Source organism: Mus caroli, chromosome 9, assembly GCF_900094665.2.
Source record: "Mus caroli chromosome 9, CAROLI_EIJ_v1.1, whole genome shotgun sequence".
Classification (NCBI taxonomy): Eukaryota; Metazoa; Chordata; class Mammalia; order Rodentia; family Muridae; genus Mus; species Mus caroli.
In genome coordinates this window covers 65,057,102-65,083,512 of record NC_034578.1, presented here as the reverse complement: position 1 = coordinate 65,083,512, position 26,411 = coordinate 65,057,102, and the positions used below count along the sequence as shown (strand labels likewise).

Sequence of the window (26,411 nt, the reverse complement as noted above, 5' to 3'; positions counted from 1 at the left end):
TTATATATATATATGTATTCCATCTTACTGCTTCTTGCAAATTTGAAACTCTCTGCTGTAAGCAAGAGAAAGCACTCAGTTGGGAAACACTATTACTGTACTAAAAACTAAGGCCAAAGGGAGGGCAGTGCACATTTCCCAGTCGCTGGCAGAGCTGAGAAATCTACAGGGGCAGTGAACTGTGCTGGCTCACTCACAAACAGCAAGCTCCCAGCACAGAGTTTTCCAGGAGACACTCAAAGACTCGGTGAATGAATGAATGGCTTGCGGAGGAAGGAAAAAGGAAGAGATGGCAAGGGTATGACTGTGAATTACATTTCCATATTTCCCAAAGGACACACACTATGCAGTGGACTCCACACAAAGCTCAGGCATAAATAAGAATATCAGTTTCATGAAGTTAAGTAAAATTAACCATGCATACCCACCAGGCTTGACGTCCTTGTAAAGCAAGTTTTCCAAGCCATACATGAATTCCCCTGAGTGTGCACCTGCATCCCACGGCAGCAGGAACCGAAACGCAAAGCATGATAAGACACCTTTAGTTTTGCATGGGAAATGCACCCAAACTTAGCTTCAAAAACTCAGAAACCACATTGCAGGACATGTGAAGAGGCAGGGACATCCATCCGCCCCCAAGGAAACATTCTTTCAACATATAAACCTTCCTTTTATATTCAAGCAAAACTCCCCATTGTGAAAGTTGTAACAATCAAATTGGGCAAGGCAGGTAAAGGGCATTGACAGCTTGGGTCTCAGTGTCATCTCGAATTTTCAAACACAACACAAATCTGCCATCTGGGTTCTCCTCCTGCCTGTCATGTGGCCCACTTTCATTACATTCCCATGATATCTGCCACTAACTTTAAAGTCAGATGAGAAAGTCTCCTCTTACTTCACTGTGTAACTTGTTCCTTGCAGACAAGCTGCCCGCAGACTTTGCTCACTCGAGTCAATATGGCTAGACAACTCCCTCTCCCACTTCTCTCCCTAAGGAAGCAAGCCCAGTCTGCAACTTCAGACTTTCAAAGAAAGGTTGTGAACTCCCCCTCCTCAGCCTGCTGGAGGCTAAAGTTCACCTTTGCACTGGGAAAAGTGGTCCTTGACCTCATCGCCCTGTCATTCAAATCTCTTTAAAGTTTCCCAACCGTACATGCAACCAATCTCTCTCTCTGTCTCTCTCTCCCCTTAACTTCCAGCTGTTCCCCACATGTGCTCTGGGTTTTTCTACCCTGTCTACACTGCCTCCCCAACCTGGAGAACTCTTTCATTCTCTCTTCCATGTTCACAGAACACACTGATCTGCACAACTTAACAGTGTCATCCCATTCTGAAGTCTCCTAGCACTCTACCTGTGCACTGTTGATGGGACTTAGCACTTTCTCCTGTTCATCATTGAACAAACACCTTCTTGCCCAATTCAAATTGCCTGACATCAGGTTCCATTTTCAGTAACGTATAAGAGCACAGTGCCTCAAAATCACCCAGAAGCTAGCAGACACAGCATGCAACAGCCGAATTCTCAACCTCCTTAATACTGTGTTTTGAGTTTTTAATTGTTGTTTGGTCCGGTAGGTCTGGGAGGCTGGGAGTTTCTTGGGGTGGGGGTGGGGGTGGAGACTGTGTATCTGTGTGTCTGAGTGTAGTGTGTGTCTGTTTTGAAACAGTTCTACAGTCAACCTCTCCTGCCCCATCCTCCTGTTAGTATGAACTACCACTTCCAGGATCTTGAATGTGATATTCTAAACCCAGGGGAAAAAAAGAAATCTAGCATTCAGCCTTGAGCGAACTTTCAGTCACACTGAGAGCTAGTAGATGTGCCCAGCAAACACAGGAGGAAACAAAAGAACAGGCAAGGAAGCCACGGAGGAGCTAATTCAGCAGAGAAGTAACAGGACAGGCTCAGCAAGACTACGTGTGCAGACCCAAACCCTAAGTGAATTTTAAACTACACAGGCACCGAAGGTGAAGCTCAGTAGTAGAACGCCTGCCTGGTGAGGAAATGAGGCTCATTTATGCAGCACTGAAATAAACTAGAGGGGAAAAAAAGAATTCAGAAGGAAAACTCCAAGAAAAAAACAATAAGGCATATGTAGAGAGAACCAAAACAGGAATTAAAGCAGTTGGAAAACACCTGGAAAACCACCAAGTCATATGTGTCAAACTTAGTGCATTTCACAGCAGATTAAACAAAGAATGAAAGGGAATGTTTACAAGTCAAGAAAAACAAGACCTCTAGAAGGAAGTATAATCATAGTCTGTCATTAGACCTTTCTACTGAACAATTACCTTGTCATAGGAGGTAACTGGCCTAAAATTATGACCCATTCAGACTTTGCAAAAATGCAAAGGCATGTCTCTGTGGCCTTTGGACTCGTGTCAACACAAGACAGGGGGTTAGGGTGAAAAGAAACAACAATGGCAGACGTTAATGAACCAGAAAAGAACAACATGATACTCCTAAATCATAACCTGGCTTAAAAGAACAGGGTATGAAGGACAGCAAAGTGTGCACAGGGGACTACCATCTATCACCCTAAGTGTTATGGGGGGAGCCATTTGATTGTAAGTGTATGTATATATTACCTTGCAAACTAACATAGGAGAAGCTGTATATGATGTCTTCCCAAGTTCAGAAAGCCACTCCAGAGAAATAAAAGGGAAAAAAAAAAAGCTTATCTTTATAGCTAAGCAAATTCTATAAAATTGAAATAAAAAACTTCAGGTTTTTGTTCCAAACAACAGTAACAGCTTTTTTGGGGTTTGTTTTTTGGTTTTTGGGTTTTTGTTTTTTTTTTTTTTTTTGGTTTTTTTCGAGACAGGGTTTCTCTGTGTAGCCCAGGCTGTCCAGGAACTCACTTTGTAGACCAGGATGGCCTCAAACTCAGAAATCCGCCTACCTCTGCCTTCCAAGTGCAGTGGGATTAAAGGAGTGCACCACCACTGCCCGTCCAGTAACAGCATTTTAAGGAAGCTATGTGTTTTAGAGTAAATCGATATGAGGGTTTTATCTTCACTTGTATTTATCTGCCCATGCAGGCCAGAGCATCCCCTCTCGTTATCTCCCTGAGTCTCTACACAGGCAATGGTACCCCAGGCTTTAAAATCAAGAAAGACCAGGAAAGCAAGTCTGAAGAAAGTGCGATAATAATGTAGTAACTATTAACTAATATGGTAAGATGGGAAGCAGTTAACCAATGGTTCTCAACTCGTGGGTCACAATCCCCTCAGGTATCAAATAACAAATATTCAATATATCAGATATTTATATCACAGTTCATAACCACAGCAAAATTACAACTGTGAAGTAACAATGAAATAACTCTATTGTGAGAGGTCACCGTATCATAAGGTCGCAGCGTTAGAACGGTTGAGAACCACTGATTTAAAGGATATGTTTATCGCTCAGATAAAACGCTCACAAGAAGATGATACATATCCAACAGAAACTAGGAAAGAATATTTATAAACATGGCCAAAATGATAAACCAGTTTTCTTCAGTTATAGGAAAATAATCTCTCAGCATATTCCTCAATTCCTAAATTAATCTATGTTACATTCAGAAACCAGTACCTGAAGCTGAATTTCACCTTCTGATTTTTAAACACATTCTGACAAATCCGAAAATTCATCACCCAAGAAGCTGCCATGTTTGCATTTCCTACTGCACAGACCTAACACAGGACTAGCTCCATAGGTCTCACCCTCCATAGAGAAAGCACGAGTCTCCACCAGACACAAACACATCAGCCAAGAGCTAACTTATTATGCCAACTGAACCATCAACTACTAAAACTGACCAGATCACACCTTTCTTATAGAGCACTGGAAACACTTAATAACTTTTTAAGCTCTTAGAATAGTCCTTGAAAAACAGTGAGTTGGAGACTTCACAAAGGTAAAATATTAATTTTATATGTGACTGATTATAAATGTATAGCTATATATCACTATACCAAAATATGCCATTATGCCTAGATGTGTGTACATGTATATGCACATGTATGTGCATGTATGTGCATTGGTGTACGTGTGTGTGTGTCTGTGTGTGTGTGTGTGTGTGTGTGTAAATTAAGAAAATAAACTAACTTGGAATTATACAGAAAGAAATGAAGTTCCACTAGAGTGTGTGTGTGTGTGTGTGTGTGTGTGTGTGTGTGTGTGTATGTAAATTAAGAAAATAAACTAACTTGGAATTATACAGAAAGAAATGAAGTTCCACTAGACTGTGTGTGTGTGTGTGTGTGTGTGTGTGTGTCTGTGTGTGTGTGTGTGTGTGTAAATTAAGAAAATAAACTAACTTGGAATTATACAGAAAGAAATGAAGTTCCACTAGACTGTGTGTGTGTGTGTGTGTGTGTGTGTGTGTGTAAATTAAGAAAATAAACTAACTTGGAATTATACAGAAAGAAATGAAGTTCCACTAGTGTCCAAGTGACACACCTCATTTTTATTGAACTACTTCTACACATGCTAATGAAGCAAAATGGATTTTTTTTTTCTTAGAAACCATAGACACTACTGGACTACCATCAGAAAACCTCATCATGCTTTATTAAAGTGTAAAGGAGAAAAGGGGAAACCTCTTAAGGCTTTCACATATTTTCCTCCATTTTGATAGCCTCTGTATTAAGACTGGCATTAATAACTTCCAGTAAAGAATCAACATTTCTACAAAAGAAAAACCTACTTGGGAAAAGAGGAATTATGGTCAGTGATGTGGAAACCCCAAGAGCAGATACTGTTTCTGAGGCTGTTGTTTAAGAAGAGTCTCAGATGTTGCCCACACTACTGGGCCATAGCATCTCCCGCATCAACCTCCAGAGCGGCCAGAGTTAAACAACCACACTCAGCTCAAGAAGTCATTGTAAAATAGACTCCTCACTGGTTCGTGTTTCCAGAGCCACAGAAAGAGGCTCCCCATCTCGAGTGCAACTGAAATTCAACTCATTTCTAAGTTAATATCTGCTTTGTCTTGTTGTTTTACTTGTAGAAAAAAAAAACATAAACACAGCATGAAAGAATAAAATTCAAAAATATTCACCTTATGTAATAAGAAGCTACCTGCCTTCATCATTGAAATTCATATACACACCACCAAATGATTCAAAAATGATACAAAATACTGATAAATTGTATCTCGGTCAGAAACAGGATATGGTTTAATTTTATAGAGATAAACTGACTGGAATCTGGAAGAGTCCTTCACTCATGACTCTACCGACTAATAATGCTTTCATTTCATCCCACCCTGGCTCTAGAAATCAAAGTCAAAATCAAAATGTACTGTAATTATAGATTTATCTGACCAAAAAAAAAAAGAGAGAGAGAGAGAAATTATTGAGGGTGTTGAAATGTTGAAGCCTGAAGAAAACCTTGTTTTGAAAATCCTTTCTCTCATGGAGAGATGGAAACAGAATACCAGCAGCAAAGCCTTGTACATAGCAATACTCCACCTACTGTGACACCTTAACCCTGTCATCGTACAAATACACAGGTGTTTGTAGTGACCACACACAAAATGTGTAAATGAACACACACAAATTACAGACCTCAATGTCATTCAAAACACAGTTGCCTTCAGGAACTTAAAATAAAACAGTCACCAGACAAAACCAATCGATCCTCAATGCTGGCCACTGAAATATTTATAAACAGTATTTTAAGATCTGAAAAGAAGGTTCATTCTTTGGAACTGGGCTTGAAAGCTGGGTAGTGGTAGTGACACACGACTTTTACCCCAGCACTCCAGAGGCAGAGGCAGGTGGGTTTCTTTGAGTTCTCGGCCAGCCTGGTCTACAGAGTGAGTTCCAGGACAACCAAGGCTACATGCAGAAACTCTGACTCAATAAATAAGTAAATAAACAAACAAACAATTTATGCAATGACATTAAATATGCCTAAAATATAGGTATGTCTAGGTATTTATAATAAGCTTAATTAATAAAATAAACTTACCTTTCTCTGCTGCTTTTTGAAGGGCCTCTTCAATTCGGCAAAGTTCTTTCTGTTTAATATCCTGCAAGGATTTTTCTTCTTTCTCAGCATCATACTTAATACCTAAAAGCATACAGTTAATTCTCACAAAGAAATCAGCAAACAAATGGAAAACTTTAACCTTATTTTAATTATATGTTAACATTATTTTTATAAGACAAAAAACACTTCTGTAAAAATTAACCTATAAAACATTTACACATATATGATTCCTATTTTTTTATTAACCTCACAAAAGAAAAAAGAAAGAAATTAGAAAAAGGAAGTAGCTAAAACCAGGAAAGATGGAAAAGGCTGGGTAGATACCTAAAAGAGAAAAGCAGAAGATAGAAAATATGTCAGAATACTGGCTGCTACTGCCTGATAAGAAGTTTAGTACCTTAAAAATGATTGAAGGGAGCTAGAGATATGGCACAGTGGTTTAGCACCTTTGCTGCTCTCGCAGACGACCCAAGTTCAGTTCCCAGCACCCATATCAGGCAGCTTACAACTCCAGGAAACCTGTACATATGTGGTGAGCGAGCATAAACTCACACAGGCACACACAAATACACATAAATAAATAAATAAATCTTTAAAATAAGTAAGTAAAAGCTGGGTGCGATGGTGCATGCCTTTGATCCCAGCACTCGAAGGCAGGGGCAGGTGGATCTCCAAGTTCAAGGCCAGCCTAGTCTACAAAGTGAGTTCCAGGGCAGCGAGGGCTATACAGAGAAATCCTTCCTCAAAAAACAAGAAAGGAAAAAAAAAGAAGAAAAGAAAAGGAGGCAGGCAAGCAGGCCTCATCTGGGCCTCTACATTGACATCATCTGGAGTCAATGTAGATTGATAAAAATGTTTTCACAAAGTATTTTAGGAATAATTAATAACCACAACATCATTTTTATCTGTAATCTCATATCTCATAATATATATTAAGAAAATAGAAAAGCTAAATCTATAAGGAGATTTTAAAAGAAATGCATATATGAAGCTGCCATGATGAAAGGCAATACTTATATGATGAACTAAAAAAACTGATTTTAAATAGAGAGGGAAATAACCATAACATTTTATAATAGAAAAAACAGTTAATATTCGCTACCTTTCCAGCTTTTCACTATCGCCGTGAAAACCATAAGACAGAGACATATGAAAAAGTCAAGCTAATGCTACGTATTTAAAGTGGTGACTGGTAAGTAAGGACCCAGTGCCTTAGATAGTGATGCAGGCAAGGTGAAAATAAACGTGATATCTGCATTATGGTTGGGAAAACATTCAAATTGTTCTCATATTGTCCATTTTAGCTGAAAACACTAGTAACTAAAGATATTAAGCTTCAGTATTGCAAGATATTGATTATTACTAAAATATTGTGATTCCTAAAAAGGAAACCACCTGTTACACCTGTGTGAAAGAACACTTGTTTAAAATCAGAAGCAAGAAAATGTGGGAAAAGTTTCTAGTCTTGAAATATGTAAATTAATATATTGGTAGATTTTTAAATTTCTTACTTCAGTTCATTCTTCAATAGTACATCTGTCAAGTGCACCTCAACTTTTTTTAAAAAAGCTTCAGATACAAAGTAGTATCTATCTACCTCCATTATTCATGGGAGAATAAGCTTAAAAATAGACTGAATTTCAGCAACAACAGAAAAGCATTCTGTACACAAACATTTGATGATACAAACATGTGCATATGTAAATGCACACACATTCACTACATTGTAGACATCAGTTTCTTGCACACATTCTAGCTTCCTCCTTATATTAGAATACTTCACAGCGAACAATTCACTTCATTGCAATATTACTGAATGATTACAACGTAAAACAACATACTTGCTCCAGGGACCACAAGCAGGTATAATCCTTCTAGCGTGGCAACGACTGCTTCTCCATAAAGGTTTTTCCAAGGAATCTTCAAAGTTAATTTATCTAAAGAAACATAATTTCCATCTTAAATCCTTACTTGACTGCTAAAGAAGATACAAATAAAGTTTTCATTTCCCGGGAAAAGTATGTTTGCCACTCAGGAAAAAAAAGGGGGGGGGGGAATCAATATTCAAAATGTATATTTTATACTTTCCAAACTTTATGAAGACAACCTCATTCGGTATTTCAAAGCCCTAAGGTAAGTCACACAGTAATCACTGCAATTTGGAAGAGGAAAAGGCAGCTCGTTGTCATTAATCATTGACGCCCAGCAAGGTCATCAATAAGGATGCTGGAGCCAGAGCTCAGCGCTGGACACCCTGAAAACTACACGTGCTCTTCCAGCTCCGTCACCAACTAACTCAGCACAGCCAATGCTATGCAAATAGGAACCAAAGCAGCAGAGAAGCCCCCTCTCTTCGTTATGAATGTGGGCAGCAGGTCAAACTGCTATGAATGGAAGGGGCCAGATCCAAAGGCAAGGCATGCTGGTTCACAATCAGTATTCTCATCTTTTATGTTGCTGATGCTATAAAACTCAGATTTAATTTCCAAATTTGTACTCACAAATCACTTAGAAGCAGAACATACTTTCTCTCTAGAAACAACTGTATCAAGCTGAGCATGGTGGTGCACACCTGTAATCCCAGTAGTTGGGACTTGAAAGCAAGAGGATCAGGAGTTCAAAGCCAACCATGCTGCACAGCAAGTTGAAGGTCGTCCTAATGACACTCAGAAGGGAGCCTGTTAAAAACACCTACTTTCAACAGAAGAACTATGGGCCTAACATTTGTCACTCACTTGGTGTTATATGAGGAGAAGGCTACGCGTAGCAGAAGAGAAAGGAAATATGAATTCTGAAAGAGGCAAAACCATTTCAGGGGGCGTTTCTTAGCGCTATCTTTTTCCCAGTTTCTAGAGCTCCTCTTTCCAAGGCCACAGACAGCTAATGTGCCAGTCAGCTGTCATGATTGCTACACACCTGTCCTAACCTTTCCTACCCCACAAGTTTTCCATGCTCCAAGAGTAAAATATCTTCCTCCATTATAATTTTTACTTATATGTTTTGTGTGTGTGTGTATTTGTTTGGGCAGCATGTATGTCTGTGGAAGCCAGAAGAGAGTGTTGGAGCCCCTGTAACTGGAATTAAGATGTAAGCTGCCACGTGGGTGCAGGGGATTGAACCCAGTTCTTCTGCAAGAGCAGCTGGTGCTCTTAACTGAGAAACCTTCTCTCTAGTCCCCTTCATTATAATTTTGATAAATAATGACATTAGGTCGGTGCTGCTAGCAAGAATTAGTAGAAAAGAATCTGACTTGACTCCCTCGTGGATATGAACAACTATGTCATATGACCAGCATCGCTGGCATAGTTAGAGAAAGGTGTTCAACACTCAAACAACTTGATACAACAAACTGAAAGGAAATAAAATCATGTTCTACAAGGGAGAATATTCTGGCCAACTGGATAGCTATATAACCACGTCAGTTTTATGTGGATATTGTAGTCCAGGGATAAAATTTCAAGTTATTTCTGCATTAAAAAGTTCATTTCTTAGGGGCCAGAGAGGTGGTCAGTGGTTAGGTTAAGCACACCTAATGCCCTTTCAAAGGGTCCAAGCTCAGTTCCCAGCACCCACGTCAGGTGGATGGCAAATACCTCTAACTCCAACCCCAAGGGTATCTGAACTCCATGACATTCCTGACCTGACACACACATATAATTTAAATTTATAAAACTTTTTTAGTTTTAATTTCTCTTCAGTTTTCAAAGCTGTTGGGTTTCTTATATGGCTTCCAGGCCAGGGGAGCCTAAGCAACATCAGTATACTTCTGGATCACTTCTAATTCTTGTGGATTTATAGTAATTACCACCTGTATTTACAACGGATAATACCTACATATAACTCGATGACCTCCTAACAAGGCAACTGCCTTCTTAGTGAGTATAAGGTCAAAAGCACAGGCAACACTCCTTTAACGGGGAGCACTCAGAGAGTAGAGTAGGGGGAGCACTCAATCATTGCTGGTGGCACTGCAAACTTGCAGTCACTATGGACGCTAGTATGTCTGTTCCTCAAGAAGATGGGATTGATCTACCTCAAGATCCAGCTATACCACTCTTGGGCATCTACCCAAAGGATTCTTCATCCTAGCACAAGGACACTTGCTCAGCCATGTTCATTGCTGATCTACTCACAATAGCCAGGAATTAGAAAAAAACTAAATACCCTTCAACAGAAGAACGGGTAAGGAAAATCTGGTACATTACAAAAGAAGAACGTTACTTAGCCACTGAAAAGAAAGAAAGAAAAGAAAAGAAAAAGAAACCATGAAATTCCCAAATAATTCAATGAAACCAGAAAAAAAAAAAATCATCCTGGGTGAGATATCCCAGACGCAGAAAGACAAATATGACATGCATTCATTTATATGTGGACATCAGCTGTTAAGTCAGTGGTAGCCAAGTTTCAATCTGAGGTTAGGTATTGGTTAGGTATAGACTAAGGGACTAGGGGGACAAATAGATCTCATTAGGAGAGGGAAATAAAATAGATAGTTATAGATGGATGCAGAAGACTGATATGGAAGGATAAAGTAACAAGGGGGAGGGGAGAGGGAGATGAGAGAGGGAATACATGGAGAGACAGCTAAAATAAAGGGCCACTATATAGGCATTATGGAAACCTAACACAGTAGCAGCTTCCATATATACAGTATATAAGAAATTATATATATACATATATATTATATGCCTATCTAAATGAAACTGTCAAATAATGGAGGAGACAAACCTCAACTGGCCATCACAAATGGAGTTTCTGGTACCGAGATTGGGTTACACCTAATTGAGTTGTTGGCCAAAGTGATTCCAGGGGAATCCCTAAACAACCCAGGCTATTGCCAAAACTACCAGTTATTCTGTGCAAACGGATGGTAAGTCCGCATTACTAAAGACAACACCTACACAACTCATTAAGTGTAGAGATGTTGAGTTGGCCTCTACTTAGAGCCTTCACCCCTATATTTTAGAGTCTTTGGTACAGGAAGGTAGTCTGCATACTCCCAAAGGAGAAACATAAACACAAACCCACCCTCAAGCCTTTTCATCTACAATGCTATCCTGTCTGCAAGATATGCTAGGGCAATAGTGGCACAAAGCTTGTGGGAGTAACCAACCAACATCTTATTTGACTTAGGGCACACTCCATAAAATGGAAACCATACGCAACATCTGGGGAAACAAACATGTGAGACTAGATAGCCCAGGGACCTAGGGGAAAACCAAACACTACAGTTCTAGATGATGATGATATGATGATGATGATGATGATAAATGTAGCAATAAAATGAATCCTAATGACATTCTGATATACTCATAGATCAGTGTCTTGCTCAGCCCTCAGAAAAGCTTCCTCCTGCAGTAGATGGGAACAAATATAGAGACTCACAGCTGTACATTATGCAGTGAGAGACCTTGGAATGCTTAGCCCTAAATGTGATGCCTCCATCAAATCCCTTCCCTCAGGGCTCAAGAAACCCTGAGGAAGAGGTAGCCAGACAAAGTATAAGAGCCAGATGGGATGGAAGGCATCACATGATCAAAGTTCATATGAACTCACAGAGACTGAGGCAGCATGCACAGGGCCTGCACAGGTCTGCACCAGGTCCTCTGCATACATAGCATAGATTACAGTTCAGTGTTTTCATGGGATTGCTGAGCGTGCTAATCAGTGGGTCTCTGATTCTTGTGCGTTCTCTTGGGTGCTTTTCCTTGTTTGTTTTGTCCAACTCAGACATGTTAACTTCTTTATATGTTATATTATATCATTATATTATGTTAATATATTATTATCCTTTAGAAGCTTGTTTATCTTCTCATGAGAGACAGAAAGAGAGTAGACTCAGGTAGAAGGGGAGGTGGGGAAGAACTGGCAGTTTAGAGGAAAGGGAAATGGTAATAAGGATCTACTATGTGAGAAAAAAATCTATTTTCAATAAAAGGGGGAGAAAGATGCTAAAATGGTAAAGGATAAAGCCCTAAAATTCAGCAGAATAGTGATGAAGAGGGTAAATTATGTAATCTAGCAGTAGGCTGTAGACGAGGAGTGGCTAAGTCATTAAGTCAAATTCTAAAGTGACAGTAACCCATCTGGAGCTGTACTTTAGACAGATCATTGATTAGATGGATGGATGGATAGATGGATGGATGGATGGATAACAGATAGATAGATAGATAGATAGATAGATAGATAGATAGATAATAAATAGACAACAGATAACTGATAGATATAACAGGAAAAAATCAAGTCACTTGAACTATTTGGGAGAGTTCTGTAGATAGAATTTCATATTGATGTCTCCAGCTGACATGTATGCTGAGTTATGAATAATGGATAAGAGTTTGGCTGCAAAGAAGGAGACTCTGTACTTACCAAGGCACATAGTCCATACCACACTGCTGCATAACACATCAAGTGAAGATGAGTGAGCAAACAGGAGGGGCATGAGCTTCATTTAAGTCTACTGAACAGAGTTTTAAAACTGTATGGCTTTCACAAATATAAAGAGGCTGCACAGGAAGCCGGACTATCACTTTGGAAATAAATGGAAGTGTTTTATGTAGGAAAGCCAAAGCCCAGAGGTCACAACTACAGCTCTAATGTCATTCCACTTTAGAGAGTAATTCTCTAGCTCCTTGGTTTTTAAAAGTAGGTATGTATTATATATGACTTTCATTAGGCTTAGAACTCTGAAATTAATATAAGACAAAAAATTCCCACATTCCTGGTGAAGCCAAAAAGACTTCTCGGTTAAACAGTAAAGGCAAAATGAGCTCTATAGAGAGAGAACTGAGCAACTGGATGTAGAGTGAAGTACTCACCAATCTGGCCAGCCTTGACTTTGAAAGGAACGTCCAATTCACTCTTCAGAAGGAAGACAAAAATTAAAGGTCATCTTTACACAGCCCCCAAATCCCTTGCGCACATCAGTGATAGAGCTGAGTAACTCAGAGCTATGATTGCTTGCCTAAATGGTAGGTTTGCATAAAGAAGTTCCAATGAAGCAAAATTATAAACAGGAAAAACAGAAAACAGTCCATAAGGAAAGTAATTACATAAACTGGTTATTTTAATAACTGAAACAGATGGACACTGTTTACCTGAAATACAAGAAGAAGAAAAGAACAGAGTCTGGGCTCGTAAGGCAGCTGAAAACAATCACTGAATGATTCTCAGATAATATTTAGCAAATGAGTAAACAAAGCCCCCTGAAAAGGAAGGCTCTAACATGCTATTTACCAAACTAGCATTCCTCTTCAATAAATTACACATGCCAACAAACAGTAATAAATTTTGCCTTATCTATACTCCATGGTACTAAACCATAACTGTCATTCATAACAATTTCAAATCTTCAGAATTACTAAACTTTAACCAGACAGCACTGAATTTCTATTAGGTATTATTTAACATGTAGACTTTCTGCGATGTCACTTAAGAAGTTTTATTCCTCACACTTTAGATTACTGCATGTGCTTGGGGGGCGCGGGGAGCAGATGTCAGTTTTGCATACCGGGTTAAAATGTATCCTCACTGGATGGAGGGTGAGTGCTGCTTGGCTTTTAGCTCAAAGGCAAATGATACAAACTCCTCACTGAAGCTGATGGGTAAGTCCCCCTTACACCTTACTATTCCCTCAGGACTCTATGGCTAGCACGTCACCGTGGTGCTGCTCCAGTGGTAACCTAGGTCATTGGTTACCACCAAATGCTAATTTGCCTGGAAAATACATAAATATAATTTTGAAGAAAAATATGTCTATAAGAGAAACAGAGACAACAAAGCTATATAGTCAAATTAGGTCATGGACTGAATTCCATTTTGAAAAAAAAATTGATCATTAAATGGAAAACTGTAGATCTTTAATCTCATGATTTCCAATGACAAATAGTTAAATAAAGAACCCAACTTGGAGTGACTCAGTCACTTTATCTGGTACCTGGTACAGATGTCTAGTAACCAAACGTTTCTAAGAGCTTGCCAAATTAGCTGAGCTATTAAGCATAATTTAAAAAATAATAACCCTTACCAGAGCATTTTCTTTTATCTGCAGATTATCCAAAGCCACATTGCCTGTTTAAAAAAAAAGGGGGGGGGGGACAAGAAACGTAACATTAATACTGCCATTATTATAACATGTTACATCTATCAAACACTAAGGATGCAATGCTAAGAACACAGATGGAAGAAATCTGTGAGAACTCAAGGTCCAGCAGGAGGCAGAGGCCGGAACATACCTGCATTACAGAACAAAACAAAGAGGGACATGGAAAAATGTTTGCAGACTAGCGTTTTCTAAAAGGCTACATACCATCCAGAATTTTTTGTTTTGTTTGTTTGTTTGTTTTTGTTTCTTTTCGAGACAGGGTTTCTCTGTAATATCCCTGGCTGTCCTGAAACTCACTTTGTAGACCAGGCTAGCCTCAAACTCAGAAATCCGCCTGCCTCTGCCTCCCAAGTGCTGGGATTAAAGGTGTGCACCACCACTGCCTGGCTCAGACTTTTTAAATAACTTTTTTAAACTATATATGCATGTGTATATTCATAACACCAACAAACAGATGCCAAATATAAGCTATGACAGCACAATGCCTCTTCTACAAACAGTATGTGTTTCCTGTGTATATGCATTTTTTTCTAAAGCACACTGTTGAAAGTTAACAAGAAAGCCAGGGAAGCAATAAGAAAGCCCTGGAAATGGGCAGAAAATATTACAGCTTTGTACATAGAAAGAAGGAACGAGTACGACTGTTTGGCAGCCTCTACAGTGCAGCTGGATAGAACCTAAAATCTGAAAGAACAGGTATGGCGGGCAGTGTATGCCTGTGACCACAGCACTTGGGAGGCTAAGTCTGAGAGACATTAGTTTGAGAACAGGATAGGCTAGACAGTGAATTCCAAGCCACTCTGGTCTATACAGAAATACCTCTCCCAAAAAACATGCACACATACATACATATCTACCTAAAATAAGGCAATAACTTCAGTGTCAAACAGGGGCCATCACAGTAAAGACAAATTTTGAAACCAGAATAGAAAGGATGGCAGTACTACAAATATAAAAATCATAAGGTAATCCTAGAAGACTGACATGCATTCAGTATTTGGAGGAATCCTCTGTGTGTGTGTGTGTGGGTGGGTGTGTGGGTGTGTCCTGCATGTTTATGCACCACGCACAGTGTCTATGGAGGCCATAAGAGGGCGCCAAATCCACTAAGACTGGAGTTACAGGCAGTTGTGAGCTGCCATGTGGATGCTGGATACTGAACTCTTGAGAGCAGCCACAGAGCCCTTAACCTCTAGCCCCACAGAATCATCCTTAAGAGTCATAACCTCTAAGGTTACAGAAGCACTGAGATGGCTCTGCATTTAACTATATACTGATGTCTTATACAGACTACTACTGAGGCCCCTATTCGAGTCAACAGAAGAAATTTGCACAGAACACTTATTTTTCAGTCATGCAAAGCAGTTTAACAAGCTCTATGGACGGCACAGACCCCAAAGCTGCTCATGAGCTCTGAGACTCTCGGTGAGTGGGGTCACTGTCCAGGAGTACTCAGATCATCCACACTAAAAATGACATCTTCACAATCACTAAGACAGTAGCATGTGTGTATCAGACAAATGTGACCATATAGAGATTAACTAAAGTAAATCACTAGCAATCACTCAAAATAGCAAGTGGGTGAGTACAACATGAGAGATTTTACCATTAAGTAAAGAGAGAACTCTAGGGATGGAGAAATGGCTCAAGAGTTAAGCGTACTGGCTATTCTTCCAGAAGACCCAGGCTCCATTTTCAAACTCCACATAGGTTTCATATAACTTTCAGTAACTCTAGTTGCAAGGGATCCAATGCCTTCTTTTAACCACAGCAGGTGTCAGGCATGCACATGATGCAGAAATATATATGAACTTGTACATCTTTATAAAAATAGGGCTGCTTCTACTGCAGTAAACTGTGGTTCCACAATGAAGCAACAGGTATTGGTTGATCACTGCCAATGTGGCGAACCAAGTTTAAAGTGTATTTTACAACCTTACAGAATATTGAAAGTGATGATCACTGTTGGTGAGACAAATGTGACTTTTTATTAACTGTTTTCATTATTTTCCAGTGTTTATAATTATCAGGTATTACTTTTAATTGAAATCATGACACAAAATAAGGGAAAATGAAGAAATAAAAAGTAAAACAATGAAATTCTGAAGTTAATTTGGCTCAGCATTTGGATATGAATCCTTCCCATACCCAACACCTACTTTACTTTCAGACACATAAAACTAACAAAGAATAGCTAGGTCTGTTCACACTTCCTGGATAAATGACATAAAGGGTAGCCATAGCGATATCATTCTGTAGCTATTTGCACTAAGGGAGGGGCCCCCAGTCCAGTAAAAAGAGAGGGAGGGAAATTAGCAGCTTACAGATTAGCAGAGGCCCAGGGAATGGGGGAAAGTGCATTCATCCCTCAGCCAGTAGCCTGTGGCCTGGCTAGGTGAGGCACCAGCCTACTTGCTGACGCAATGCATGCTGTTCAGCCAGGCACAGGTACATGTGTCCCAGTTCATGGTCTAAGAATGCAGAAAGTTCCATTGAAACCATCTGTCAGACTGAGACACAGCCACCTAAAAATCAACCATTTCATACTGAACTGGGTACTGGAAAAAAAAGTATCCTAAAAAAGATGACGTTATCCTTCCAGAAACAGTCATCCCAAACACACAGAAGTAACCCTCCTATTTAGCTAGCTCACCAGAGATAAGAACACTTAGAGGTCACAGGGGGGGAAATCAAAGAATCAATAATCGTGTCTTATCTTAAAAATAAAGAAAAGAAACAAGGTCAGGAGGATGAAGGACGGGAGGGAGACACGCTATGCTCTGCCAGCAAGGAAAACACGAGGCCAGGCTTGCCAACAGGTGGCGCTTAACCTCAAATCCACAGACATCGCGGTGACAGGCAGGTAAGGAGCTCTGTGAAGTGACCTCTGGTGCAGACTGGCAGGGCTGAAGGGTCTGGGTGAGGAGTGTGGTGCAGGAGTTCAGCTTTGAAGGAGACCTCACTCACTGCTCACAAGGAAGCTATGGAAATCTTACTTTGAGCTCACAGTGCGGAAAGTTACACAGAGAGCTTCGGACTTAACGCCGAAGGGTATCTCAACATGGTGAGCCTGAATCAGAATGCATGAAATAATCTGTGCTAATGAATTAAAGATAGAAATGAAAGCAAGCCCACTAAACTAGCAAGTTACACCATCTTTTAAAAAGAAAAAGAAACAGTTGGGAAGAGAGGCCCCTTGGTCTTGCAAACTTTATATGCCCCAGTACAGGGGAACACCAGGGCCAAAAAGTGGGAGTGGGTGGCGGGGAGGGTATAGGGGACTTTCGGGATAGCATTTGAAATGTAAGTTTAGAAAATACCTAATAAAAAATTGGAAAAAGTTAAAAAAAAAAAAAAGAAAGAAAGAAAGAAGAAAATGAAGAAAGAAAGAAAGAAAGAAAGAAAGAAAGAAAGAAAGAAAGAAAGAAAGAAAGAGTGGTTAAGTTAGAAGAGACAACCAAGGGGCTGGAGAGGTGGCTCAGTGGTTAAGAACACTTGCTGCTCTTGCAGAAGACCCAAGTTCAGTTCCCAGCACCCACTCTGGGCAGCTCAGTCACCCAGCCCCAATGGGATCCAATGCCCCGTTTTGGCCTCCTGGCCTCTTAGGGTATCAGGTACACAAACAGTGCACATACATACATGCAAACACTCAATCTGGTTGTGTTTGTTTGTTTTTTAATCAACTGGAACTGTCATAACACAGGACAGGCTTGCCTAAGTTCTAAATCCAAGAAAAGCCTGTATACATGTATTCATCTACCAAATAAACACAGGAAACACTGTTGCTCCAGATTTGGTGATTCAGGCCTGTTCTCCCAGCAGTCACTCATGAGGTGGAGGCTGGAGGATCGGGCACCTAAGCTAGCTTGTGCTACCCTCAGCTACACCGGAAGTTTAAATACTGTCTCAAAAAGAAAAAGGAAAAAGGAAACTAGTGCTGATACGAAATAATTTCAACCAGAAACAATCTCTCCGCGATTTCACTGAGGCTTGCTTGAGCTGCATCTCCCCAAGGTAGTTTAAATTTACATAAATCCCCGGCACAATTATGACCTCCTTACCAGTGTCCCTCGTCACTGGTGCTCAGGAAACACTTGCTTAATTACCTTAGGACGCACAGAGCTACGGGGCAGAAACAACTACTATGAAGCCATCAATTAATATTTCAAAAAGTATGTTCAGATGTGTTACATTACTGGATCCCCCACAGCCTCACAGCAGGAGACAGGTAGCACACACCTATCAAGAAAGAGAAACTGAAGGTGTCTGGAGGTTAAACGAACGGCCTATGAAAACATGGCAATCTACACGTGGAAAGGCCACCGCTCAGTCTTCTGACACTCAACGCCATGTCCAGCACACCGTGCTCTCTTCTAGACAATGGGGCAGAACAGGTAAAGGGCTCGATCCCACCAAATAAATCTACTTCCATTACCACACAATAGCCAGACTCTGCACTGAGAGGCCGGTTGGTGCCACGCTGGTTTGTAAGGTTATATAAAAATCCAAAAATGAGTGGGATGGGTAGAGTCAGAGCATTACATCAGGAGCACCAGAAGGGACAATTCCTCAGGGACATGGGAGGAGGCACTGCAGATGGCCATGCTAGACCTTTTCTCTACAAACAGTTCCTAAGCTACATCCCAGCAGTGCTCCAGGAGCACACAACGCTCACTGCCAGCCCTCTCTGCACTATCACATGAAGGAGCTGGCATTTAAGCTGAATGGGTAGTTTCTCCAAGGTTAGACAGTAATAGTGCCACTGTAGCTACTGACTCCCTGGTCAGTTCTTAATAGAAACCATAAAGATTAATCCAAACAATGGTACAACAACAACAACAAATGACCAACAAATAAAAGCACCAGACCCTAAACACAGCCAAAAACAGTGACAAACGCCTATGCAGTGCTGTGACACAAGGTTTCTCAGATCTGGTTCTAGCAAAAGTATCCCCCATCTTCTTCCCTTGTATCAAATGTTTATGAGCTCTTCTCGACCAAGGAAATGAGCTCAACCACCAAGCAGCCTGCAAAAGCATGAACCGGTTTACTGTCATGATTCATGTTTACACAGACACCCAAGAAAATATTGTACCAATTCCTTCCAAATGAATTGAACTATCCGACTCCAAACCAAACCAATCCAGAATGTTTCGGTTGGAAGACTGCTATGCAGCAAAAAGGAAGTAGCCGACTCTTACTTTCCAGTTTCCTGTTGAAACAAGAAGTCTTGGCAGAGAAAAGCAGAAAGAAAGCTGCTCCGGAGTCATCAAGACTTTCTCCTTTCAAACACCACACACACAGAGCCTAAAACCCAAGGCATGGCTTCCCGGCACATGGTTTCAAGGCACCAACTTCTGGCTGTACTTCTAGAAAAGGGGTGGATTTTTAACTAAGGATGGTGCTATGTACATGCAAAGATAGGTGTATCCAGTTTAGCTCTTCAAACTCCGCTTTGATATATTGTCCCACCTTGCTGGGAAATGGTTCAAATGCTTTGCCTTAATTCGGCACCCAAAAGCCAAACTTCACCCTGAAAAGACACCCTGAGGGTCCCTGCCCCTAACTGGTTTTGATTGGTAATGAAGAATTGCTGTACAGCCAATGGCTGGTCAAGGAGACGGGAGGCGAGGCAGGGACTTTTAGGATTTTTAGATGGCAGGGGAAAAAAGGACTGACTGAGGGAGGAGAAGAACAGGAGGATCGCCATGATGAGAAAGCAAAGAGAGCAGACTTAAAGGCCTGCCGAGATGTAAGATTCCAGGAAAGCGGCCCTAGAAGCCATTACCCCAATTGGGTCTAGGGTAGCAGAGATGAAATACAGATTTTAAAAGAATGTTAACTCAGGAATACAGCGGAGAGTGTGCGCTAGCTGTGGGGAGGTTTAGAAGTGCCCAGCCATTGAGCAAGTTAGGCATATCAAAATTAGCTGGCGTGTATGTCATTTCTCCTAGAATCCCGAGAGCTCTGTCAGATGACTAGGGACTCAATCACCTGCCAGGAGGGAGTTTGTAAAAAGAAAAAAATCCTTCTGGGGATGAGGACTTGATGGCTCAGTGGTTAAGAGCATTCCCTGCTCTCACAAGGGACCCAAGTTCAGTTCCCAGCTCCCACACGGTGGCTCACAACCATTCCTAACTCCAAAAAAATAAAAAATAAAAAAATAAAAAATAAATCAGATACCCTCTTCTGGCCTCCACAGGCACTGCAAGAACATGGTGCATACACATACCTACAGGTAAAACACTCACATGAAATAAAATAAAAATCTTTTTTAAAAACTACTCCCTCAGTGAGCAAATACTTAAGACAATACAGTGTTTTATAAAGTGTGGCTTAAAAAAGTAAACACAAATCACACAGGTGGTTTTTTTTCTGTCATCCCAGTCTGCCCCACCTGCCTCGTATAGATGTGGCTTCTTTACCGTGTGTATTCTGCAACTGGCTCTTCCCCATCAGTACAGATGGAAGGAAGAAGGACAGAGCTGTGCCTGGGCCAGCAAGCCTCACGCTGGCTGCAGGCAGCCCAGCACCACTTCCCTAAGGAAGGGCTAAGGCTGCTCCAGGCTTCCTCAAACCACAGGTGCTTAAAGCACAAGACCACATGCTCACCCACATGCTCACCTCGCTCCTTTGCAGAGAAGAAACAGATGGCTTCCCGTCAGTGACGGCCAAAAGCCCTACACCTGGTGGAAGATAACTTCCTGCCCAATTTCCTCACCCTCTCTCTCCTTCATTGTGATGCTTTCTGCCAGCAAGACGAGCTGATCATCAGAAATCTAAAGTCCAAAACTTTTGGGTGCTGACATGTTGCCACAGACCCAATCTTGCCTGGTACAACTGCTTTGAAATGCAGCATGCTGGAAATAATTGTAAGGCTATGTGCACTATATACATATGAAATACAACTGCATTTTACACTCACTTGGTTGTTATCCCCAAGAAATCACATTACACACTTATCAATATTCTAAGTTCTGAAAATACAAAATCCAGAATCTACAGCAATTCTAGTCCTCAGCATTGAGAATAAGAACTCCACCCATAACTGTGGGCAGACAGGGAAGGGCCTCCGAGGTAAAGGACAGGACCTGAAACTACACTCAGAGCCTGGCTCAAGGGGATGTGAACGCTGTGTCATCCTAACACACCATGTCTAAGGTTCAGTCCGCTGGGTTAAGGGAAGTGAAAGCCACAGAGTCCTGAATGGAAGCTTTTCCTGTTCCTCCACAGGGAAAAAAAAAAAAAAAAACTTTGAAAAAGTCAAACTGGCAGATTCTACATTGCGACACCACTTAACCCAAATTGCAAAAGATCTGCCATTTCGACACACTGGTTTAGAGACATGTTACGCTTAAAACAATTATATCCTGGATACCTCTCAAACAGCTAGGGGCTGTGTAATTTATCTGCTGGTTTGTGGGGATCAAAAGCCTAGGTAAACATTTTCATCTGGCAGCACCTGCCCACCAGGCACATGTCTGAGCCTTTGAAGGCTGTCCTACACACACTGTTACAGAAAACGTGAGCACTGTCAAGTATAAATTAATTGCAAAAGGTTTCCTTGCTTTTAAGAATTTGGAGGGAGGGTAAAAGATATCCACATGCAGGTATGGTGCTAGCAGATGCATGATGTCAGAGGAAACATGCTTGAGAAAATGCAACAGCGGGCTGACCCACCCACCATTACAGTCCATCACTAACAATGACAAAGGACTTTCCTAGGACTTCCATCACGGACACTTCCTGTTGTATTTCTCTTTACAGATTAGGAAACTGAGGCTTGGAGAAGGAAAATGTTTTCCTCCAGGATCCTGTAAGTAGTGGGCTGGGCCCTGTTTCTACAGCAGCAAGTTTTAAAAATGTATTTTGCCTAAACCACTTTCAAAAATACTTAAGAACTGTATGGCATTAAATAATCTTTTAAGAATAAATTCCAAGCCAGGAGGTGGTAATACATGCCTTTTTATCCCAGCACTCAAAAGGCAGAGGCAGGAGGATCTCTTGAGTTTTAATCCAGCCTGGTTTAGAGTTCCAGAACGACAGACAGACAGACAGCACTACACAGAGAAACCCTATTTCAAGAAGAAAGAGAAGGAGAAGGAAAAGGAGAAGAAAAGGAGGAAGAGGAGGAGGAGGTAGTAGTAGTTCCAAAAGATAGTCACAAAGTTTAAGAGCCTTTTATGTCCTCTCTGAACATTATTATTATTATTATTGCCTTTCTTCTTCAGTTACAAAGGTTTGAAAGATTATTACATTTGTATATATGGGGGATTGCCGTTGTGCCTGCATGTGAGATCTGAGGACAACTTGCAGGAGTCAGTTCTCTCCTTCTATTAGGTGCATGGCAGGGACTGAACTCTGATAGGCTTGGCAGTAAGCATGCTCACCCCCTGAGCCTGCCATCCTGCTGGCCTTGCTCATTCTTCAACTTAAAAGCAACTTCCAGAATAGATATAACAAGACTAAACTTTCTAATAACTCGCTCCTTCTCCTCCTGGATGCCCATTACCGAGATTATGAGCCATTATGTGGTTGCTGGGAATTGAACTCATGACCTCTGGAAGAGCAGTTGGTGCTCTTAACCACTGAGCCATCTCTTCAGTCCCCTGGGAACTTTTTCTTAGAGACAAAAAAATTTGCTCAGAAAACAGAAAGGCCTGGTAAAGAGGATTAGAACAATGTCCATGTCTCAGAGATATCATCGGATGCCCATTACAGATGGTCGTGAGCCATCATGTGGTTGCTGGGAATTGAACTCATGACCTCTTGAAGAGCAGTTGGTGCTCTTAACCGCTGAGCCATCTCTCCAGCCCTCGATCCTTCTTTTGTATGCTACAGTTTTCTTCTTTATTGAGGCTTTCATTGTTTCGTTGTGTGGATATTTCCTAGGCCCAACACAATGTTTTTCAGATTATAGTAACACTATATTTTGACTCTCAAAACTCACATCAAAACAAAGATCGTGCATGTTTGTGCACAAGATATATGTCAGTCATTTAAGATACCTGTTTGTCTTGTTAGAAATCTCTTAAGAGTAATGTACTCTCTCTAGATCCACTTTTACTCCCTAGTAAAAGCTGTTAACCCCCTGGGTCTCATTATATACAAGAGACAATCTCCATTTTCTCCTTAGGCCAGTTCAACTACTGTGCAGGGCTGGACAGCACTTCCTTACTGACTGTCCGTCTCTCACACTGCCAGGTGGTTTCAGCAGCATTAGTAGGTTAGCTAGAACCTACCTAACACACACCAGCAACACACCTCCTCAGTCAACAGCATTTCAAGCACTGCCAAACCACCCTGACACTGAAATCAACTGCTTGGGGCTAGTCTAACACTCTAGTCCAAAGAACAACAACAAAAAAAAAACTACATATGTAAAACTTCTACAGGAAGAGTTCCCCCCCCCCTTCTAAAGTTTGGAATGTGCAAAGGTTTAAAAAGTTTTTTTTTTAAAAAGCACTGACATATAAATTTTACCCGCTAACACACATGCAGCTTTCAAAAAGGACTGCATATCACTTTCAAATTTCCTTGAAAAGCTTTGTCAGCACCATGGATGCCTTATCAACGATTTCATTAAAATCCCATCTGCTTCCTGACCCCATAAAGGTTAAGACCAGTTTCTCCAGCACTATTGTCTTGAGTAATAGTCAACTCAGACTCGTCTTTCTATTTTAAGGAGAATCGGATTAGAAGACCACGTGTTGAGCAATAACTACAAAGCACATGACAGCCAGAAACCATTAGTTAAACTTTACAGGGCTGAGCTGTGAGCTGACAAAATGCAATCGCCGACTGTTCCCAGGACAGCTGGTGAAAGAAACCCATGCATCTGCTGCTCAGACACACTGCACAGTTAGGGCATACTACTGGCAGAATGTGTTATTCTAGAAATAAATAAAGTAAAATAAAATGGAGCTGAGGGTATATATTAGCTCATTGCAGAATGTCACTGGGCGCCATCAAGGTCTGGACTTGAAGCCCCAGCACCACAAAGTAAGTTAAAGCAGAAAACAGGATAAAGAAAAGTCTCAGCCGGGCATGGTGGTGCACGCCTTTAGTCCCAGCACTCAGGAGGCAGAGGCAGGCCGATTTCTGAGTTCGAGGCCAGCCTGGTCTACAGAGTGAGTTCCAGGACAGCCAGGGCTACACAGAGAAACCCTGTCTCGAAAAACCAAAAAAAATAAAAAAAAGAAAAGTCTCATTCCTAGATTTCACTAGAGACAATGAGGCGGGAGGTGTGACACAGCTCTGTAACACTTAGATTCAGTGTGAATAAGCTCAAAATCTTCAGACTCTATTCACCGTCCAACGGTTTACAAACTGAACAGCCTCAGATGCTAACGTGTCCAACTCCAACCTTTAAAAGTGAGCACGATTTGGTAGTGAAGGAATCTTCAACTGCACCCATACATTTTATTTCTTTTTTAAAAGAGCTAAAGTCAGGACAAGGCAACCAGTAAAACCCGAGGAGTGGTTAATGGGAATGTCATCTTGTCAGGTGTGATTCAAACTCTTCAGAACATACAATCGCTTTCTCTGTGGAAGTGGAAAGAAAAACCAAAGGTCCTTACTGTAAATGGCTTGCCCACCACACTAGCAGGCCTAGAACTATAGGAGTTCTAGCTCAGAGTTCACACTGACTGAAGCACTCTTTTCAAAACCGTTTCACAAAGAATAACTGACATTACTGCGAGAATTCTAAAGAAACACTCGCCCTCTCTTTGTGCGGAAGGCTCTAGACGCTCCTTTTAAAAACTTTTCCTTTTGTCTTATGTAGCAGGGACGGGTACACAAAGTGTGTATTTATGGAAAGAAATCACCAAAAGAAGAGTGAGCAGCAACCTGTTTTAAAATAAAATATGTGTTCCAACGTAATTCAGGAACTAGTCATAATTCACATTGTCCAATAAAAATTGGGTGCCTCTCCCTAGTCACCAATTTTAGGAGCCCAGAGTTTTGATAGACATAACGTGGAAATCCTTTGTAATTGCTCGTGCTAGGTATAGCGATAAGCAAGCCGAGCAGAGCGGGTGGGAGCAGCCTATGCATTTTCGTGTCCTGATTATGTTTCTTGTAACCTCATCATAAATTGACCTTGTAGCTGATGATGGGCCTGAATTTTAATAATGTATTTAACTCAAATCTAGTCAAATACCATTTCAACATGTAGCCAACATAAAATTTATTGAGATGCTATTTTTTTTTTTTGGTCCTCCATTAGGAAAAATTCTTATCTTCAAAACCCAGTGTACTTTATACTCAGAGCAAGTAACCACATTTCAAGCACCTAACAGCTAGTTTCTCCATTGGCAAATGCCAACCAGACAGACCCAGCCTATACTTAAATCGCTGACAATTAAAAGTAGCTCCATCCATTTAAGTTGGATTTTTTTTTTATTTCCTCCCAAAGCTGACAAAATTCTCAAGCCTTATAGTAACTTAGTAAATGAATACAAGTACACCCCCCCCCTCCCATACCTTCCAAACACCCAATCTGTTTTGGTATTCTACGGTGCCTAGGAGGCTCGAAGCACAAGTTCTGCCACTGAACTACACTCCCAAATCCAAGTTTACTGAAGAATGCAGAAGTAGGATGCTTATCGTAAGACTTTTCTACTCCTAATCGTCAGGATAATAACCTTGGCAGGTTTTCCCGAATTTGCATCCTAGCAGACAACCCTCATTAATCATGCCTCTGGCCAGTGGCTCCAATGTCTATTTCAAAACAAAAACAAAAACCTGCAGAGCCCTCTACCTAACTAGGAAGTGGGCAATGGTAGGAATCTCTGAGTTAAAAGTCCTAGGGGACAAGACACGCCTTTCTTCTCACTGTCACCCCTGCCCATCCCACCTCCCTGGGCTGGGAACCAGGAAGCCTGGTCCTGGGGCCATGAGATGCAAGAGGAGACAATCTGGCACTGTAGGGAGCATGAGCCGCACTCTGACGTCCGCTGCTGAGGTAAATAATTACTTTTTCTTCCTTGTTTTATTCTGAGGCATTGATGGGGACTGCTAAGCAGCGCGCTGCCCCTGTGTGGCTGGCTACATCGACAGCAGGGGCAAGCCCAGCGAGGTCACGGGGTCCTCAGGCTCCCACACGCGCAGCCCCCTTTCCCACGCCGGCAGGCCGTGGCATCGCGCTTACCGCCCCAGATCCCCAGCTTTAGCTGGGACTTGTTCAGGTTCTCCACGTAGTCCCCTAGGAAGCGGTTCAGCAAGTCAGCGACCACCGACTCCAGCACCATGGCGGGGACCAGGAGGCGGGAGAGGGAGGAGCCGGAACGCAGCGCGCAGGGGAGGGCCGTGGCCGGCGCAGAG

The 26,411-nt window shown here is 41.3% G+C and overlaps 1 protein-coding gene across 3 annotated transcripts in view; it reads right to left on the bottom strand.

The window, feature by feature from the left end:
• Vps13c (vacuolar protein sorting 13 homolog C) overlaps positions 1–26,411 on the bottom strand; it is a 158,024-nt gene extending 131,613 nt beyond the window's left edge. For 2 of the 3 annotated variants that reach the window (XM_029482031.1, XM_029482032.1), the window contains exons 1-6: positions 26,239–26,411; positions 14,007–14,050; positions 12,799–12,841; positions 7,822–7,917; positions 5,960–6,061; positions 429–491 (exon numbers count right to left, since the gene is read on the bottom strand). In XM_029482031.1, coding sequence (XP_029337891.1) covers positions 429–491; positions 5,960–6,061; positions 7,822–7,917; positions 12,799–12,841; positions 14,007–14,050; positions 26,239–26,338 — 448 coding nt within the window. In that variant the 5' untranslated portion in view covers positions 26,339–26,411. The remainder of the gene's footprint in view (positions 1–428; positions 492–5,959; positions 6,062–7,821; positions 7,918–12,798; positions 12,842–14,006; positions 14,051–26,238) is intronic. The other variant, XM_021171411.2, reaches the window with a different exon arrangement.